This window comes from Perca fluviatilis, chromosome 1 (genome assembly GCF_010015445.1).
Source record: "Perca fluviatilis chromosome 1, GENO_Pfluv_1.0, whole genome shotgun sequence".
Taxonomy (NCBI): Eukaryota; Metazoa; Chordata; class Actinopteri; order Perciformes; family Percidae; genus Perca; species Perca fluviatilis.
In genome coordinates, this window is record NC_053112.1 from 21038018 (window position 1) to 21058351 (window position 20334).

General features: G+C 39.2%; 1 protein-coding gene across 2 annotated transcripts in view; it reads left to right on the forward strand.

Annotated features, from left to right (window-relative positions):
- Positions 1-18447, forward strand: part of helz (helicase with zinc finger) — a 71128-nt gene extending 52681 nt beyond the window's left edge. For both annotated transcript variants that reach the window (XM_039790629.1, XM_039790710.1), the window contains exons 23-33: positions 160-388; positions 2846-3137; positions 7755-7800; positions 9313-9500; positions 10070-10268; positions 10382-10464; positions 10583-11090; positions 11542-11797; positions 12090-12756; positions 13729-14020; positions 14195-18447. In XM_039790629.1, the coding sequence (XP_039646563.1) occupies positions 160-388; positions 2846-3137; positions 7755-7800; positions 9313-9500; positions 10070-10268; positions 10382-10464; positions 10583-11090; positions 11542-11797; positions 12090-12756; positions 13729-14020; positions 14195-14571 (3137 nt within the window). In that variant the 3' untranslated portion in view covers positions 14572-18447. The remainder of the gene's footprint in view (positions 1-159; positions 389-2845; positions 3138-7754; positions 7801-9312; positions 9501-10069; positions 10269-10381; positions 10465-10582; positions 11091-11541; positions 11798-12089; positions 12757-13728; positions 14021-14194) is intronic.
- The last annotated feature ends 1887 nt before the right edge of the window (positions 18448-20334 follow it).

A 20334-nucleotide genomic window follows, 5' to 3' on the forward strand; every position in this document is an offset into this window, starting at 1 on the left:
ACTATTTGTAATTCATTTGTAATAGATTGTATGTATTTTTTTCTCTCCTAACAATGCCCCCAAAAACCTGCCTACCCCAGCTTTAAGTTCCTCAAAGAGTTGTCATTCATTCAGAATACTTAGAGACTTCATAATAAACAAAAAAAAACATGTTTGCAGGTAAACAGTTCCGGGTGCTGTTTCTCAGCACGGTGCGGACGCGGCATACCTGCAAACACAAGCAGACGGCCATCAAACGTAAAGAGCAGCTAGTTGAGGACTCAACAGAGGACCTTGACTATGGATTCCTCTCCAACTACAAGCTACTCAACACGGCCATCACCAGAGCCCAGTCCCTGGTTGCAGTTGTGGGAGACCCCATAGCACTGTGCTCTGTTGGGCGCTGCAGGTAAATAATGGCACTTTTGACTAAAGCCTTCAATGCTGTAATATAACAGATCTTTATGGAAAGTGATAGTTACAGGGAACGACTGTTTTTGTGATGTGGTAAATCTACGGGATCAATGACCTTTGTTATTTGGTCTTATATTGTTTTGTGTAATACTAGATATCTTTTGATTAGGGTTTCCTAAAGCCATTAAAGGTATAGTAAGCAATGTTAATCCAATACACTTTTTGTCAAATTCAGCGAATCTCTCCTCACGGTCACTTTGCTCTCTATTTTCTGTGTGCACTAAAAAAAAAAAAAAAATCTGTTGTGCCTACGCAGCCCTGGCTGTGTAAAGGCAAAACGCACAGAAAGGTGCGCACGAGCCGAGTTTGCAGAGAAACGGCAAAAGAGGAAAAGGACAAAATAATACAAATTTAAAAAAGAAAGAGCCTTGTTAACATCGCTGAGGCTTTTCAACGCTGCAGAAACCTCCGTGTTTTTAAATTAATGAAAACCGATGAGGGCTCTCGTCATGATGGACACGCGAGTAATGACGTTAGCTTTGCTGTTTCAATGTTTTCAATAGGTCAGTTTAGCCTTGTTCGTTTGTTATTGTTTGTGATGGCTGCTCCCAAATGGTTGGCTTAACAGCAGTAGCGACAGTTAGCTAATCCACAACCTAACGTGAGGAAAGATCGATTCTGCCATATTTTGATTAGTCAGCAAGAGACCCTAACAGAAGTGGTCGCTATGGCAATGCGCGTCCATGAATCCGGGGGGCGGAGATTCTGAAGGGGGATTGTATTTGTTTGGCAGTTAAGTTCAAATAACAATCTTCACGCAGCATTGCTTACTGCACCTTTAAAAACGTGTGGGTGAATCACGTGACATGGACATCATCAGTAATTGAAGTTTTGACCCGTTTGTTCAGATTGGACACCTCTTTATTTTTCTACATTTATTGAGCTTTGTGGTTGTCATCATAGTTTCATATACAGTAGCTCATGGCTATGAGGGGCTATTTTCTGCCACAGCTATTTAAATCTCTTTTAACTTATTCACTCTTAGATCCCCTTGCCCACCTTACATCTCCATAGCAACTGTCCATGTTTGCCTCCGCTGGTTATCATAACAAGTCAGGTCTTTTCCTGTTGTGGTTGTTTGCAAATGTCATTCTGCAGAAACAGAACAAGTGAATTGATGTGTCCAAAATGGATGCATTGTTTTGACCATACATTTTGCGCCTCCTCCCAGGAATGACAGATCTTGGTTAGTGAAGCAGCTGCAGGAAGTGTTACGATACAGTCAGTAGGGAGTAGCTCAGGTGAATCAGGATGTAACTTAAGGTAAAAGGCTAAATCAATGTGTTGCCGATTTCTGTGTTGTGGATCAGTTTTACAAAGTGAACTGGTTATGTGATGAGCTGCAGTTACTACTTTATCATAGAGCTGAAACAGCAAATACCCTGGATGATGTACTGTTAAAATGTGAAGAAAAAAAAACTGTACCCCCACATGTTAATGATTTACGTTTCCATTACTAAAAATAATTTAGCATGCTATTATTTATCATGCCAATAAGTTCAAGCCAAATGTTTGTAAGTGTTGATGTATCCACCTGTCATGCTGTACTCAGGAATCTCGTGTGTGTGTGTGTGTGTGTGTGTGTGTGTGTGTGTGTGTGTGTGTGTGTGTGTGTGTGTGTGTGTGTGTGTGTGTGTGTGTGTGTGTGTGTGTGTGTGTGTGTGTGTGTGTGTGTGTGTGTGTGTGTATAGACTGAGTCATTCAACAGAATAATTGCAACACTAGTGAACCCTGCAATGCGTGCGGTTAGGTTCACTTCGAGGTTGTGGAACCATTGGCATTTTAGTCTATATATCTGAACACTCTTTTTGTGTATTGTGGAACTCTGACTATTGTAGCCATTTCTTATTGTATGTGTTTCATCTTGTATTTGTCTGTCTTTTGCCATGTTTTGTATTGTGCTATGGACTGTTTTTTGTGTGTCCTGAATAAAGTAAATAAGGATTAGCAGGCTACAATAGTTAGCACACTAATATTGTGTGGGGTTTCCACCCACTCTTGTATGACTTCTCCTGTATGAGGACCAAAACAGCTAACAGCTCATTTAAAGACAGTATACTAATAGATTATTGTGCCCTTTGTTATTTTCTTTCTTGCATTCCTGCTACTCCCATTTTGCCTCCTAGCTTTTAATTTTAATTTTCTTTCCCTTTGGTGTGCTTCATCATTTTACTGATTTTCCTTGTTCTCATTTTCCCTATCCTCTTAACACCTGCTTTACACATGCTTTTTCTACATTAGTTTTTTATATTCAGCCCCCTTCTTCAGAAAAAAATCAACACAGTGATCCATGAAACACTCACTCCAAACAAAGAGAGATAAAGGAGAATGGAATTAAAACTTATCTCCATCTGTTATTGTTATTGTTTTTGTTTGTTTTTTCCTTTTCCAGAAAATTCTGGGAACACTTTATCTCCATCTGCCACGAAAACACGAGCCTACATGGCATCACCTTTGAGCAGATCAAATCTCAGCTGGAGGCCCTGGAGCTCAAAAAGACCTACGTCCTCAACCCATTGGCCCCAGAGTTCATCCCTCGTGCCCTCAGGCCACTGCTAGGGCAGCACTCTTCGCAGGTCCTACATCCCCACCACCATCCACATCCACATCCTCAGCACACACAGCCAGCCTCCAACAAGCAGGGTCCACAGCAGCAGCAGCAGCAGCAGTCGTCACCCCCTAAGGTGAGGTGTTTTGAATGAGGGCGGGCACAGTAGAAGGAATAACTGTTTCCATCCATCTTTTATTTTATGGGCAATTTCAACACAGGCATTACAAATTCTGACACCAAACTGTAGAAATAATTTAAAAAAAATCAAACAAGATTTCTCTACTGTAAATACTGAAAATAACAATTTCTTTTTTGTATGGGTTTCTCTGTTAATGTAATGTGTTGGGTAGCCACTTGGTTTGTGAAAATAGTAAACAAATTATCCGGAATAAATTGATTGCTTTTCGCTTTTAGAGAGTAACAATGATAAAAGCTTTGCATGTGCGGGCACAAAACGCATATCTATTAAAATTACTACAGGAAATTACTTCATGGTCGTTAATTTTGGCCCTAGAAAAACAACACATAACATATTAGCATCACAGGTTTGGCGGAAGGATGTGTTTGATTGTGTAGCTCCGGTGGAAATGTCCTTGTGTGTCTTTCTGTCCTCCCTGCCTGCCCTGAGGTAAAGGTTAACGAAATCACCACAGCTGCCAACCTGCTGCCATCACCCACTGGGCCTAATGAGACGCAGCTCCGCAGCATCAGCCGCCTTTAGAGACACACAGTTCCTCTCTCTCTCCACAGTCATACCATGAAGCTCAGAACCACACAGCACACACAGACGTGATATCAGTATGCACTATGTAATATTTAGTTTAGGACTGTGTATTGGCAAGAATCTGGCAATACGATACGTATCACGATACATGCGTCACGATTCAATATATTGCAATATATTTCGATACTGTGCGAAAGGCAATATATTGGGATTTTTTTTTAAGTATAATTTTAGAAAAGCGTAATATTTAAAAAAAGACATGATGTGCATAAAAGTCAAATAATTTTACTTAACGTAAACAATTCAGTACACAGAAAATCAAACTGCCAGTTTGGGATTGTGGTTCACAGGTTCTTAGTGAGCAAATTTTGATATGCTAAAGTAGGCCAAAGTTCAGCCATAGCTACATTGTTAGCTTCTAGCAAAAAGTCAGGCACTGCTAGGCACTGTTAGACAAGGACACTAGTGGTGTGTCTCAGCATAGCCATCTAGCGGCAGGGGGTTTAAACACAACATAAACGTGAACCACTGGCTTACATGAATATTTTAGCACGTAAAATACACCCCTATGTGGTATACAGCCAAAATAATCCATACAAATGTCGTTTAATAATAGGTTATTAAGTTAGCTTTAAAAAGTGTCTTACCATAGTGTTGATGGGTTGAATGTGTTTGCCTTAGTGCACAGTTAACATTTGCTGCTGACAGATATTACACGAATACGTCACCTTTTCAGTATTATACAATTCTTAATAATCAGGTTCAGTTGACCAATTTATTGTAGTTTTTCACAGCATATCTGTAAGCACAACAGAAAAGGTCAATAAATCCTAACCCGAACCCTCAACGTTGTACATTGACAGAAAAGACTACAATGTGTAGTGAAAAACAATCTGAAAATGAGAAAGCATGCAGTGTGTTCATTGTTGGGCATCCATCTGGCCAGAAATATATGCTTCAGTTGACTTCATATTGTGAAGTGCTGTTTTCAGACAGATGGTGTTTTGGTGCAAGTATGCAAGACTGTGACACTTGTTAAATATGTCTCACATTAAAAAGCTATTTGTTGTTTCAGCTTTAGCACAATTAGTGTCATGTTAATTGAGGAAAGATTATTTACAAGTACAATTGCCAATTTTTAAAAACAATTATTATTGCTTTCTTTTTGATGTATTATTTGTAAATCAGAAGTGATACTTAAGGGGGTTTGTTTTTATTCTTCCTCTTACCATCTTCTTGATCCTTTTTTTCTTTTTCTCTCATCTCCTACCTTATTCCTCCACCCTCTTCATACCCACCCATCCACCCTTTCTGTCTTTCTTCTTTCTTTTCTTTCTTTCCTCTTCCTTCTTCTCCATGTTTTATTTTTTTTATGTCTTTTCCTCTTCTTTTCCCTTCTTTACTATTCCATTCTTCATTTCTACTTCTCCTCTTCTTTCCACTATTTCCATCTATTTTTTCCTTTTCTTTTTTTTACCCATTCACTTTTTTCTTTTCACTTTTTTCCATTTTTGTTATTATACCTCTTTCTTTATGTCTTATTTTTCCTTTATATATATATATTTATTATATATATAATATATATACTATATATGTATATATATATATATGTGTGTGTATATGTATATATATATATATATATATATATATATATATATATATATATATATATATATATCTCTCTTCTCTTTCTTTCTGTTGTCTTCTATTCCTCTCTCATTTCCTTTCCTGTGTATCCTTCTTCCTTTGGTCTTTACCGTCTACTCTTTCTCCTTGTCTCCGTTGTTGTGTCTGTCTGGTCTTCTTTCTTTCTGTCCTTCTATATGTGCTCTCCTTGTGTCTCTGTTGTGTGTTTTTTTCTCTCCATTCGTTTTTATGTCTTCTTGTGTGTGTGTACTGTATGTGTATATATGTGTATGTATGTATGTGTATATATGTATGTGTATGTATGTATATATGTATATGTATGTATGTGTATATGTGTGTGTGTCTGTCTTTTGTTGCTCTCTTCTGTCTCTCTCTTTCTCTTGTGTTTCTTCTTTTTGTTCTCTTTTGGTGTGTGTGTGTCTTTTTGTGTTTTGTGTTTTCTCTCTCTGTCTCTGTTTTTATTTTCTTTGTGTGTGTGTGTTTGTGTTGTGTGTGTTTCTTTCTCTCTCTCTTTTCTCTTCTCTTTTTTTTGTGTTCTGTGTGTGTGTGTTTTTTGTGTTTCTTGTCTGTGTGTGTCTGTTATGTGTATATATATGTGTATATGTATATATATGTGTATATATATGTGTGTATGTATATATTATATGTATATATATGTGTGTATATATGTTATATGTGTATATAAATATGTATATATATGTATATATATATATATAAATATGTATATATATGTATATATATATATGTGTATATATATATATGTATATATATATATGTGTATATATATATGTGTATATATATATATATGTATATATATGTGTGTGTATATATATATACACACATATACATATATATATATATATATATATATATATATATATATATATATATGTGTATATGTGTGTATATATATATGTGTATATGTGTGTATATATATATGTGTGTGTGTGTATATGTGTGTGTGTGTGTATATGTGTGTGTGTGTGTGTGTGTGTATATATATATATATATATATATATATGGACCAATCAACATTGAGTATGCTGTGCGTGAGGATGGCAGAAAAACAAGGCCCTGGCTGATCTGACATTGTTTGCTGAACTTATCTTTTAGTTGGTACCTGGGATCTGTCTCACAACGTGGTTTCAACATAGGCTGTTTAATACTGGAATTACTGCATTTGAAGCTGTATCTTTAACAGTCTCATGTGCAATTTTTCTTAGCAAATGGCCTTCACTTTCAAACTTGTTCTGTCTGGGTTTGTACCAGGAACACATTACAGCATTGCTACAACATGTCAGTCCTGTTAACTTTCTTTTTTTTTTCTTCTTTTTTTTTTTTTTTTTTTTTTTTTTTTTTACAAATTGTTTGTTCAGAACTACTTGCTGAAATACTAAAAAATATAGTCCTAGTGCAAAAGACTGCAATAGTAGTAGTAGCAGCCTAAATACTGGGAAAACTAGTTTAGTTTATGGACTTCATTATACTCAACAAATGTTTTCCTAGTAATATGACAAGTGTCCCTTACCTGAAAGGTAAATAATATCCGCTTTTTATAATATCAGCATAGCAACAGAGTGGATCTCATGGAATGGAGGAGGTCATTAATTTCTGCCTCCTCCAAGGAAGCATATTCACTGTCAAGGACTACATGTTAACACCACAATCAACCGAGAGACTGTGGGCTACAAAACCAGCCACTGAAAGAGCTCAAAGTAGATTGCTGTGTATGCTTGCGTGTAATGATTAATAACACATGAGATAGGGTCCACCTAGACTCCGGTATGGGGAGATCTCATGTGAGCCCACTGCTGTGTTTTGTGTGTGCCCATGCACCCCCACATGAGTAATTGTGCATGTGTGTCAATATTGATCAGGATTCAGTTCAAACTCTCTGTATCTACATAGTAGATGCTGTATTGTGAAGCCCCTGGAGAAAGAGATTAGCGAGGGGGTTTGGTTGTAGTCATTTAGTAGTAGAAAGAATAGATCTTTCTTAACAGACATGTTGACTTGTAGTATGAAAAACTAAAATGCAATCACAAAATGGATCCAGAATTAACTGAGCAGTCTCTGTCCGAATCTGTGCCTGGCTTTCATGTGTTTTTGATACATTTTGATTGAGTTCTCTAGGACAGAGGCATACTGTAGGCTGTATCAGGCTGTGTGAAAGGGGCTGTTGTGACAGATGTGGGACAGTCAGGACCATACTGCAACTAGTGTTTGCCCAGTTCCTATATTGCTTTACCATTGCCAGAATCATGTATTTACCCCACACTCATCCACACTCTGACTTTTCTTTTCTTTTCCATTTGGCCTCTATGAACACTTCTTTACAGTCTTGCTCAATGACTTTTTAATGATTCTTTTGTCTTACAGGGGAAACATGCAAACCACGTAGAGCACCTTCCACCTGAAGGATATGGTAAGTGTATTCTACTGCCTATGTTTACCCCTGTTGATTATCTAAATAATAAAGGGTACCATTTTATGAAAAAGGTCTTTCCTGTATTGTTATCTCATGCTTCTAAGTTATGTCTTGACAAACATTGAAAGTGGATTCGTTTTTATGTCTGAATTACAGACTGGGTTTAAATTTTTTGTCCGTAGCTCATCCCGCACTTTGGGGCATATGTAGATGTATATTATTAAGGTATAATCCACCATTGATAAATGCTGCATTAATGAGTCGGTTTCCTTGTAGCAACAGTTGAAATTTACTTAATAGCCGTGACACACTTAGCCAGTTATCGGCCGTTAGACAGTCTGGCGAGGTCAGTGACGCAAATCTGTTTGGTGTGTCCCGTGCCGTCGTCCATCTGAGGGGCTGTCGGCGTTCATTTTGGCCGACCTGACATGTTCGGTCGGCGGCAGGGCAGTCGGGACTCACCCGGAAATGGGGAGCGGAATGAGGTGACTGGAGTCTCTCAAAATCTGACGAAAATCTTTTAAACTGACCTTTGTTGAGCTGAAACTAAGACAGATTCAGCAACTGCATGGCCTATTTCTCGCTTAAAATGTTTTCAGAAACATGTTTCAGTGAACTATTTTAGTACAATATGAGATTGTATTCTGAACGGCCGCCGTGACAGTCTGGCTTTGAATTTCCGGAGAAAACAAACCCATGTGACGCGTTCGTCCAATCAGCTGCCGGTTTTCATTTCCTGGGCAACAATACAGAGTTGGACCGCCTGCTGTTATAGAGATGTATTACATCTTGTCTCTTCTCGTCTTGTTGGTGTGTTCTGTGGCACTTTTTGGACCAACACGGGGAGACTGATCATTTCGACTGGCTTTTCTGTCAATGGTCGGCCGTCGGCTATGTGTGTAGACACCTTAAGATATAACAATGACCATTTTATACATACAAGCACATAAAGAACAAAAAATCCACCCAAAAAGCATTTCTGTAATTATCAATATATGTTTTGTATATTATGGTCAGGTCTTAACAGTGCAATAGTGAAAGCGTTTCCATTTGCAAGCTTTTCTTTTTACTCCGTCTCCCTACATACAAACAAACGCACAACACGACAGCTTGATATGAGCCAGTCTAATGCAGCAGCCCAGATGGATGCATGAAGGCCTGAGGCTATAAAAGCCATCAGTGCAAATGTAGCCTTGAACAACACAGCAAGAAGTTGTTAATACGATGTTACCATCTACATTAGCCTAAACTGAGAAAAGAAATTAAGAGGAATATATGCAAATCCCTTCTTCCTGTCCTTCACACCAAGATGAATACAGGTTGGCCATTAGCTATTCATTGTTTCTTTCTGAAAGAATCATACAGGTTATTTTCTAACATTTTTCAAGTTATGAATAGTTAGATATGCCTTGGCTTGCGTGTTACGTGTTACTATCAATGTGTCATCACATTAGGGTTAAGAACCGTTTGCATTTACTTGTAATACCATGCCATCTTCTCTCATTGCAGTCCAACCCAACCCAGCCGTGCTAATGGGAAACCCTATTCGGGCATTTACACCACCCTTGGGTAGCACACCTTCTGGCATGGGCAAGTCACCCAGTCCTGTTCAGAGGATAGATCCTCATACAGGCGCCAGTATCCTCTATGTCCCAGCTGTGTATGGTGGAAACATGGTCATGTCCATGCCCCTGCCTGTAAGTTTCCTGATTCTGGTAACAAACCGACTATGTATAAGAATGTATACTTATCCAATGCGCAAAACATGTCAAGGTCATATATTTCAGCTACTACAAAGGAAGAAGAAAACTATGGAAGTGTAAGATTGCACCTCTAAGTGTCAATGTGTCAGTGGAATATGTGCATATTTTGTGAAAAAAAATCACATTTATTTTACAATTTTACAATCAGTTTATTGAAGTTATGAAGCTCACTTCTGTGTTAAATGTATGTTACTTGTGTGGTATTACATATTGAATGGACAATAAAGCTCCACATGGTTCCTAGTACAATTAAATAGAATCAAAGTATGCACAAGCATTACTGTTCAAACATTAATGTCATACTCGACATACAAGTGGTTTTTGCACGCAATCATGATTGAAACGAAAGGACCAAAACTTGGGTATTTGGCTTTATACGTTAGTTTGTAATTACCATTATTGGCGGTTGTGCTGTCCATAATCCACATTCCATGTTTTCCTCCCTATCCCCTTTCATGGTGTCTTAAACATTAATCTGTCAATCTGTGTTTTTATTTCCTTAGTTGCCTTGGCCAGGTTACCAGAATCGCTTTGCTGTGGACCCTCGTATCATGAGCCACCCAGCAGCCATGGCCTACAACTTCAATCTTTTGCAGGCCCAGAATCGAGGCTCCCCCATTCCTTACAGTGGAGTGCCCCCCCCTCTTGGAATGGGCCAGCCCAGCCCTGACAAGGAGCTACAGGCAGACCCCATCAGAAATGGTGTGCATTGATTTAATTTACCACATCAAGCAACCACCCACAATCATAAGTGACTGTATTAAATAGCCAAGCATATGGTAATAAGTTTGTTTTGGGTTTTGACTTCTTCTTAGGTAAATTAGAGGGATGCCGAAAGGCAGAACAGAGCCGTCTTCAGACACCAGAGAGGAAAACCGCAGACATGAAGGAAAAACAGGCAAGATGTTGTCATTTATGTTTCATTTCTTTTAACCATAAGCAACTTGATTATTTTATGTAGAGCCAAAAGTGTTTGCTCATGAAGTTTTGGAATTTCTTTTTTTTTTTTGCTCCAGGGAGAATTAGACACAGGCCAAAGTCGAAGTCTAGACTCGCAGGCAGATGGGCTAGTTGGATTTCCTAATGCGCTGCTCCATCGAAAAGATCCCTCAGCTGCCCAAAGACCTCTCAACTACCACCTGGCACCACCCAACCAAGCTTTTCCTCCACATCCTGCCAGTGGAAGAGCCTTCCCCCCACAGTATCCAGTCTCTAGGCTTCCTTATCGGGTCAGCCAGCCTCAACACCCCGGGATGGCCCCACAGAGTCAACAGCAACAGCTCAGCCCTGCATACACTGGTGGTAGCCACAACGCTTCCTTCTTTAGTGGTCCCATACCCCCTCACAGGGCTGTCCAGTCTCCCACTTTGGATGGTTCAGAGCCTGGAGTGGTGGAGGAGATGAGTAGCTCTATTAGAACTCCAATGGGCCATTCAGGGGGCCACCACCCAGGCCTGTCGCAGCATAACAGGGTCAACAGCTTTGGGGAGGACGGACAGGATGGAAGTCTGGGAGATAGTTTGGGTGAGTGGAGGATCTTTTTGAATAAACAACTGAAATTTCAGCAGATGCAGAAGATGTTTATTGTAATGCCAGCTCTTTAAAATATTAAAATGTTAAAAATGTTGAAATTCAGTTTGAAAAGATCCTTCCTATGACTTATTTGGCAAGATCCTTTGTTTTCTGTGAGGCTAATCTGTAGCTGCCTTCACCCACAAGTTAAACCAGATGTCACTTTCGTATTTGGTCTATGGGACTAAAGATAGTATTGTTTATTACACTGCTCAAATGTAGAATTATGCAATTATATCTAGTTCTATGGTTCCTTTCCTGTATTGAAACATTTACTAGATAATCATTCATAGTATATCAGTTTAAAGAGATCCTAAACTTAACAGTGTACAGTACCATAGCCCACCGAGTCAAGAGGACATCACCAGTGACTCTAAAACTAATCATGTGGTTCCCCTTTCAGATCTTCAGGGTCCATTGGCTCTAGAGGCCCTGAGCCAGCAGCAGCAGGCAGCCAGACTGGGCCAGTGGGGGGAGGCTGCAGGCCCTTTTCTCCAGGGCAGCGTTGCCTTCCCTCTGCCCCAACAGCTCGCCCACCTTGCTCAGCCCGGCATAGCTCGCTTCCCCCATCAGCTGCTCAGGGCAGCTAGTTGGGGCCTTAGTGCCAATATGGAGGATGAAGCTGTCACTTCTGCCCCAACTGGGCCACCTTTCACCAGGCAAGACTAAGCACCAGTTTAAACTTGATACTAAAGAAATATTGCCGTTTTTCCAATGAACATATTATGTAAGATTTAAAAATCGAGTGTAACAGCACAGCTAGCTAAAACAAGATAACTACTTGGAAATTTGACTTACACCGTAACCATTGCTGTACGTTTCTTTTTGTTGGTTGCCATGGTTATTGTTAAACCTTGTAATTGTCGTTCCTAAATAGTTTTCTTTTCCTTGCTCCTGCTTACAAACATAATACAGAGTTCAGATGTAAAGAAATACATTTTCAACTTCCAGGTACCCGGGCCTCTTGAGAGAGATGCCCCCACAGGAACAGTCTGAACGCAGGGATGCAGCTGAGATGCAGCCCCCACCACAATCTCGTCTCCTCCAGTACCGCCAGTCCCAGCCCCGTGCCTCAGGTGACCCTACGTCCTCCTTAGCCGCCACCTCCAATCATGCAGGCCCTTTCCCATCAGGACCTTACTCCCACGACGCAGGCCGCGATCTCCTTAACGACACCCTTCTCAACAACCCAGCTTTGCAGCAACAGCACCCGGGGAACCCCCTGTATAATACTGGTAGCTACCCACATCAGCCGCCAGCCCACTCTGCCAGCCCCCCTCCCTCCCAGGTCAAATACCTTTTGCAAGAGGCCCAGTGGCCTCATGGTGGAGCTGCATCAGTGAGCCAACCACAGCAGAACCACCTATTAGGGAACCAGGGCCACAGCCTTCCTTATGGACTGTCCATGATGCCTCACCCTAACAGACAGGAGCAAGTCCACTTGATGCAACTTCACCATCAGCACCACCAGCAGCAGCAGCAACAACAGCAACAACAACAACAACATCAGCAGCAGCAGCAGCAGCAACACCAACAGAGTCAAGGTCCAGACCAGGAGTCCTACCATCCACTGTCCCCCAGAACATCAGCAGCCACAGCCCTTCACAATGTAGATGAGGTAAGTTTATTCATTTATTTGGATGTTTATTATTTGGATTCCTGTCAAGGTATCTAAACATTTACTGTACACTGAAATAAAATATCTAAACTTTAGTTAGGAGGAGTTAAAGGTCCCATGACATGGTGCTCTTTGGATGCTTTTATATAGGCCTTAGTGGTCCACTAATACTGTATCTGAAGTCTCTTTCCCAAAATGCAGCCTTGGTGCAGATTTACAGCCACTAGAGCCAGTCCCACAATGAGCTTTCCTTAGGATGTGCCATTTATGTGTCTGTAGATATTGAGGAGGAGAGAGGGGGGGCAAGGTGGAGGGTGGGGGTGTGGCCTTGACCAACTGCCACTTTCCTTGTTTGAAAGCCATGATGTCTCTCTCTCATGGGTGGGCCAAATTCTCTGGGCGGGCAAAGCAGAGAAAGGGGAGGTAACCTTGCTCCTTATGACCTCATAATGAGCAAGATACCAGATCGGCCCATCTGAGCTTTCATTTTCTCAAAGGCAGAGCAGGATACCCAGGGCTTGGCTTACACCTATTGCCTTTTCTAGCCACTGGGGGGCCATAGGCAGGCTGGGGGAATGCATATTATGCCATGGGACCTTTTAAGGAGACACAGGCTTCAGTGCAGGCTAAAACTACTTCAGATAGATGCTGTAGTAACTATTTATATTAGTCAAACATCTTTTTACATTGGCTTCGTGCTTGAAAGTACAAACCTCTGTATGCCTGTAGTTTGCAAAACAATGAGCTGCTCTGTACACAGCAATGGTGCAGAAAGTAGAATGTTATTTGACAAATACTTGCACAGGAGTTGTTGTGTTTTTGCTTTTATTTATGCCTCCATCACTGAATCAGTAAGTGCTGTGAAAGGATGATGCTGTTGTGCTTGTTCTTTATGTACAACTGCAAGGTCCCAACGGTTCTGTGTGACTTAGTATATCGTTTTCACCTTTTTTCTCTATTTTATCCATCCAGTATGAACCCAGAGGTCCAGGCCGGCCTCTCTATCAGCGCCGCATCTCGTCTAGCTACCCAGATGAATCGTCTCCAGCCAACGCCCACAATGCCCTTTCACAGCAGTCTCAGCCCTGTACATCAGACCCCCAGGACCACCCTCATCCGCACATACAGCATCATCAGCACCCACATGCCCCGTATGGTTACCCCTCACATGACCTCTGGCCCAGTAATGGTGGGGGTCCCGGCCCGTTCCAGAACATTCCATGTAACGGAGCCGGCACACTCGCTCAGCACCGGGACCTTCTGGGTAAGTATCTCCAAATATGCTGCTGTTAGGCATTATGTTCTTTTACACAGAGATGTTTTGTTACTTTTGAGAACTACATGTATGTTCTTGTTCCATCTAAATCTAATTTATCTCCGCAATCTTTTTGGGGCACCTTTTTCTATCTTTTAATCATGTCATTTCCGGGTCCTGCAGCTTCCAAGTCCCTTCGTCAGACGGAGGAGCAGGTGAAAGCCGAGGCCACAGCAGCACAGCAGACGCACCCACACGCCCTCAACTCCCTTCAGCACCTTGGACAGTTTCCTCCTCTCATGCCCAATAACAAGCAGCAGCAGCAGCCGCCACCGCCACCGCCGCCACCGCCGCAGGCTCCCACAGAGGCCAACCAGGGGGCTCCCAATTTAAGCAAACCACCCACCATGTCCTATGCCAGTGCCCTCCGCGCTCCACCCAAACCCCGAGCTGTTCGCCCTGAACAGGTCAAAAAGAACAGCGACCCTCTCTCCCTCCTACAAGAGCTGAGTATAGGAAGTTCAAATGGTAGCAATGGGTATTATTCCTACTTTAAATGAGTGTCACCCCCTTCCAACATAATAAGTAAGTGATGAAATATAAAACTAAACAAAAAAAAAGGCAAAATTGTTTTTAAAAACACAACAAAAAAAGAAAATATAGTGAAAAGTGCATTTACAAATTGTTTCTATTAGTAGGTTTGTTTTCTGCATTTTGTTTCATTTTAACTTTTTATTTGTATCTTTTCTCCTGTTTCACATATCTGTGAAGAAAATAAGTATATATAATGAATGCATTACTGGTATATATACATACTCATTATGTATATATGAATATATACTTATATTATCTACACTTGTATATGTACCTAATGCTAAAAAAAAGTTATAAAAATAAAAAATAAAAATAAAAAAGGCGAGATTTGGTTGACCACTTAGCTACCTGCATAATTTTCCTTATTGAAGTTGGTTTTGTTGGTTACTAAATAAGTATGTTGAAGTTTTTATAATTTTCTCTTCCTCAGTTTTGAGTGGACGTTACGTCTTGGTTTTCATACTACTGTAATTGTGGTAACGAACAAAAGCTAAGTGGTCAACTGACACAGAAACTACATGGAACAGTGTATAGAAGTAGATAAATTTTCCTCTAATCTGTAAATATAAAGAAAATAAAAGACTGAATTGTATGCCACAGACATGTCCTTAAATTCCTGTATCATGCTAGCATTTGCATTATGAATTATTTTCCGTTTGTTGGCTTCTGATCCTTAATTCTTAGACATCCTGGGAATAGCTGGGAATTATCTTCAGTGATTTAGTAGTATATGGGATCATTTACTGAAAAATAACAATACAAATATTAATTGCGTATTTTACTTTTTACCGTTGTCTCATCAGCAACCATAGATGCAGTGTGAAAATGTAAAAATAGCAACATCCATGTAATTCCCCCTTTTTGTTTTAAGGATCAGAGAACATCAGACATCGCTTTCTATGATAAGATAATCCCAAACTGCTTCGCTTGTGGCCGATGCTCAGTCATTTTATTATTTCTTTTGTTTGTGTCAACAATAATCTTCACCACGGAAATTGTTTCAATAACTGCTGGGGATATGAAATGTGTTTTTAATTTGTTGTCACTAATTGACAGTGAGTTTTTTTTTTATGTTTTTTTTTTTGGAAAAGGTTGCAGTATTAAGGTTTGTGAAAGTGAAGAGAGAGTGGTGAGGTCAGACTGGTGTCTCATGATAGGTAAGTTGACACTGAGGATGTGATCAACACTGCCAGTCAGACGTTTTTGAACAAGCTAAATGTTAGCATTTTTGGTTACATCTGAAGTATATTGAAACTAGATTAATTGCATTTACCCTGAAATTAGAAAATACAAATCAGTAACACACTGTTGTGGCCTTTTTATTTGATTGGAAATGGCCTGGATCTTGGTCAACAGCATACACTGTATTATTCAGATTGTTGATGCTGTCTATGCTTTTAACATACTGTTGGTCTCACAGATGTTTTTCAGTCATAGTTTCTAGATGCCTTTTCATAGTGTAAGAAGACGGTTTGCTATTTTCTCTGTAAAATACTTGTTTAATCTCTGAGTAATATGAACCTTATAATAAACAATCACGTATCTCACGAATAAGCTAGTATTTGCTCCCATTTCAACAAAAATCATTGACTGTAAAATTCAAAGTCCAAGGCATCCTTCATTTTTGTTTTTCTAATTTCAGGGCATTCAAAGCAAAGAGGTCCCCCCCCCAAAAAATTTTTTCTCTTTCAACACTCTTGAGCTTGAGATTTAACCAAAAGAGTAACGCAGATACTATACAGTAAGCTGTTCAAAGACGTATGCCTGTTAATGTGTCTTTATTTTAGACTGCATAATAAGAATGAGTCGTTAATGTCGTGTACGTTGTTCCTGGTCATTCGGAGAACTACATTATACACATTTTCAGTCTGATTTTATGGAAATGTCAATATTAAAGGGGTAGATTAATCTCATTCCCTTTTTAATTTAATTGAAAAAGCTCTGGGACTGTGCTTTACGTTTGTGACATCCACGTTACTTTCTTCTCTCACAACCTAAAACACATAATGATTATAACACGGGAACATTCACGTTTGAATTCCCGTCAGTGAGTTGCTCGTTATTCGTTGACACACACGGAGGCCGCACAGCTTACCAGCTTACCCCCCCCCCGCAGATGAAATCTAAAAGAAGATGCCGATACTATATCTGCCAAGGTTGTTCCTTTTTATGATGAAAGCAATACTGGAAACAGTCATCCAGTGCTCGGTCCTGTTATATGTAATTCATTTTAATTGTTGAAACACCACTGCCCCATTTGCAAATTGATAAAATAAAAAGTATCCTGCTGTTTCATGGCTTTTATACGGCAGTTAGTCACTGTTAAATCTCTTAAAATGTCACTTCCTCAAAAAGCTAGTACCCCACGGCTTGTAGATGTGTTTCTAACAGTCAGCGGAGAGCTTCATGGTTTTATTTGTACGTTTTTAAGTTTTGACATTGTAATTCAAAGGTCCAGATTTTTTGACTTGGCAGAGAACAACACATACTTGTAAATATGCATTTTCTAGGTATTTACAAACACAAACTTTGGGATCGCCTCAATTTTGTAGAAGCTGTTCAAAGAAGAGGTATGCCCTTTTTAATTATGCAAATTCACAAAATAATAATGATGATGATTATAGAAATGGACAACTACAACAACCCAGTTGCGACTTCTTGTAACTTTTTAGATTCTTTTTTTTTTTCTTTTCTTTTTTTAAGAAGGTGTCTGGCTGATTTGACAAAGAGGAGAATTTCTGTTGCAGCTGTTATAAGATGACTTATTTCACTGTACAATACATATTTTTAAGTATATGTTGCTGGATTTGTTCTGTTTTCTCACTGCTATACAACAATCAACATGGATTTCTTTCTTTTTTCTACAGTGAAGACTGTTTTCTTTTTGTGCATGTTGAGATGACTTGGCTGGTTTTTATCCCTGTTTTTATGAGTTTGTTGATTTGTGGATTAAAGAAAAAAAAAAAAGAAGAAAAAAAAAAGCTTTTGTTCAATCTACAGAGTCAAATTTTGGTATTATTTGATGTGTACAATAACTTGTGACATTATCAACAAAACTATTATGATATTTTACTAACCTGTCAATCAAATATGTAATGGTCATGTAAGTTCTTTTTTGTCTGCAGTTACTTAGCAGGGCTAAAGCTGAGGTTGCTCCCTGGTGTGTGTCGTATTTACGAAGCTTTGGACATGTTTGTTTGGGGAATCATTTTTTCCCCAAGCTGTCGTTGGCTAATCTCTGAAGTTGTGCAATACTAATATTTCACCGCTTCTTCACTTTTATTTATTTTTGAAGCAGAAGAGATTGAGCCAAAGACATTTTGAAAGGGATTTTATTTACAACTATTCATCATTGCCGATTTTGTTTTTAAGGCTTCATTTTCAATTTTTTTTTTTTTTTTTTTCTCCAAAATGAGTTTGACAGGATCTTTGTTATGAAACTAAGGGACTTAAGTCTTGTAATGAAGTTGAATTTGAAATGTTTTCACCACCCAATATTGCACCATGAATCATCATGATTTTTTATTTTTTTTTTATTCTGTGTTGCCTTTTAGAAAACAAAGCAAAAACCAGCTTGTGTGTGTGGCACATGGAAAGGGAGCAACCTTTTGCCCAGCCAGTAGAGAGCACTGTGTTCAGCCTTCTATAAACGCCACATCTCTTCCTGTTATCCGTTTGCTCTCCTCTGTTCTTCCCTCGCTGCAGTGAATCAATGGCACACCTGTTCTCCCAGCCTCCCAGTCCCATTGGTTCCTCCCTCGTGGGTACAAAATAATGAATAGATCTGTTTTACTCTTCTTCATTTCAATTGGTGGTGGTTATAATAAAGGTTTTAGACTGTGTTTCAAAGTTTTTTTTCTTTTTTATTTGTTTCTCTATTAAAGTGTTTTTATTGAAACCGCTCGAGTTCTGTCTTTTTGTAACCTCCTCTGCATTACACAGCAGAACCATAGAGAAGCCTTTGTGCCTACATTGAATATATCAGCATGTAACTGTGTACATAATTTATTTACCTACCTATTAGTTACCTAGAGCAGGGGTCTTCAATGTTTTTTAGGCCAAGGACCCCTTAGCTGAAATCGAGACAGAGTAGGGACCCCCCCACTACATATGCTATGAAATTGGGTTGCATATTAAACTGGGCCTACAATAACGTGTAGGGTGGCCTAAATCCTTTACAGATACCTTTTTCTTGTGGTGCATATAATATATTAAAATCATTATTGACATTCATATATTTACATGTTTTAATGTTAAACATACATGTAGCCCAGTGAATCTTTAAGCTTTACTGTATCTGTGGATGGCTACCTTAGTGGCTACCTTACCTACAGGCTGATAAGCCTGTCATCAATGTTGTGTAAATAAAAAAAAAAAAACAAATAGGCCGGTTTAGCTTTGCTAATAATATGTTGGACTCGTGTTATTATGTATATTATCAGACATGTTAAATTTTTAACTTAAAAAAAAAAGATTAAATATTAACATGGGGTCCCCTAAGGGTCCTGGACCCCGCCAGTTGAAGATCTCTGACCTAGAGAGTCCAGAAGGCTCTGGGCTCCTCAGCACTTGCTGTTAGAAAGACCAGACTTTGTGGCCTCAGAGAAAATACCTCAATTAAACCAAATACTTACTGACAAATGCAGTGTAGAGCCACTTATAGGGGTCCTCTGTGGATAGCCACGCTTCATTCAACCCAAAAAGCTTTCCACCATCTACGTAAAAAATTGTCTCCTTTGTCACAACCCGGCAATTGACAAAAGAAGGGAAATACCACAGTTGTACAAGGAAGAACATATTTATTTACAGAAGTTGCAACAAAAAATAATTAAATGTATGGAATGGTAAATCAGTATGTCAGTAGTGTTAGTGAGTGGATGTATGAAAGTGTTGTGCTGTATGGTGTAAAACAAAGATAAGTGCAACTAAAAGAAGCCAACAAAAGAAAATGTGTTGCACCAGTGATGGAGTGACAGAGCCAACACCGGCCAACATCCACCTATCCTTATGCGTTTTTCTTTGGTACATGAAAGCAAAGGAAACAAACAAAACACAAAGTGATCTCAAATACGTTTTCCAAAGCTTATCAAGATTTAATTGTGGTTACAAAGATATAGCACACACACATAACTAAAAACTTGGATGCCATATTAAATGAAAAAGTCCAAAACATAATTAAGAATATAGAAATCTATTTCAGCAATTGTCACTACTATTAGTGTTCCGGTTTAAATACTTTTTTTTTTTCACTTGTTTTTTAGTCAAACATCGGAAAAGTGACAGTCAAAATAAAAATAATTAGAAATAAACTAAATAAATGTTTGCCCTAAACAAGCTGACAACAGCTGCAGGTTTTGCAAAAAAACATTATTTTCTAAACTGCTCACTTCTATATGCCCGGGACAGCAGCTGTTTCATACAGTAGGTGATGCCGAGCAAAGTTAAACTAATGTCTGGATGAGAGACTTTCAGTTTATCTCCAGAATACCCACAGATACAGTACAACACAACTTCAAGATCAGACAGGGACCTGTCAAAAAAAATCATGCTTAGCATTAAATTCCACAGCAATTAGTAAGTAGGTAAACTACAACTACCAGTAATATTGTATTGTATTGTACAATTTTGATATTATGCAAATTAGCCTCATTCTATCCCACCTGAATAACTCTACACCCTTCTTGTTCTTTTTCATACTTTCTTTGTTGTGGTGCTGCACAGTTTATGTT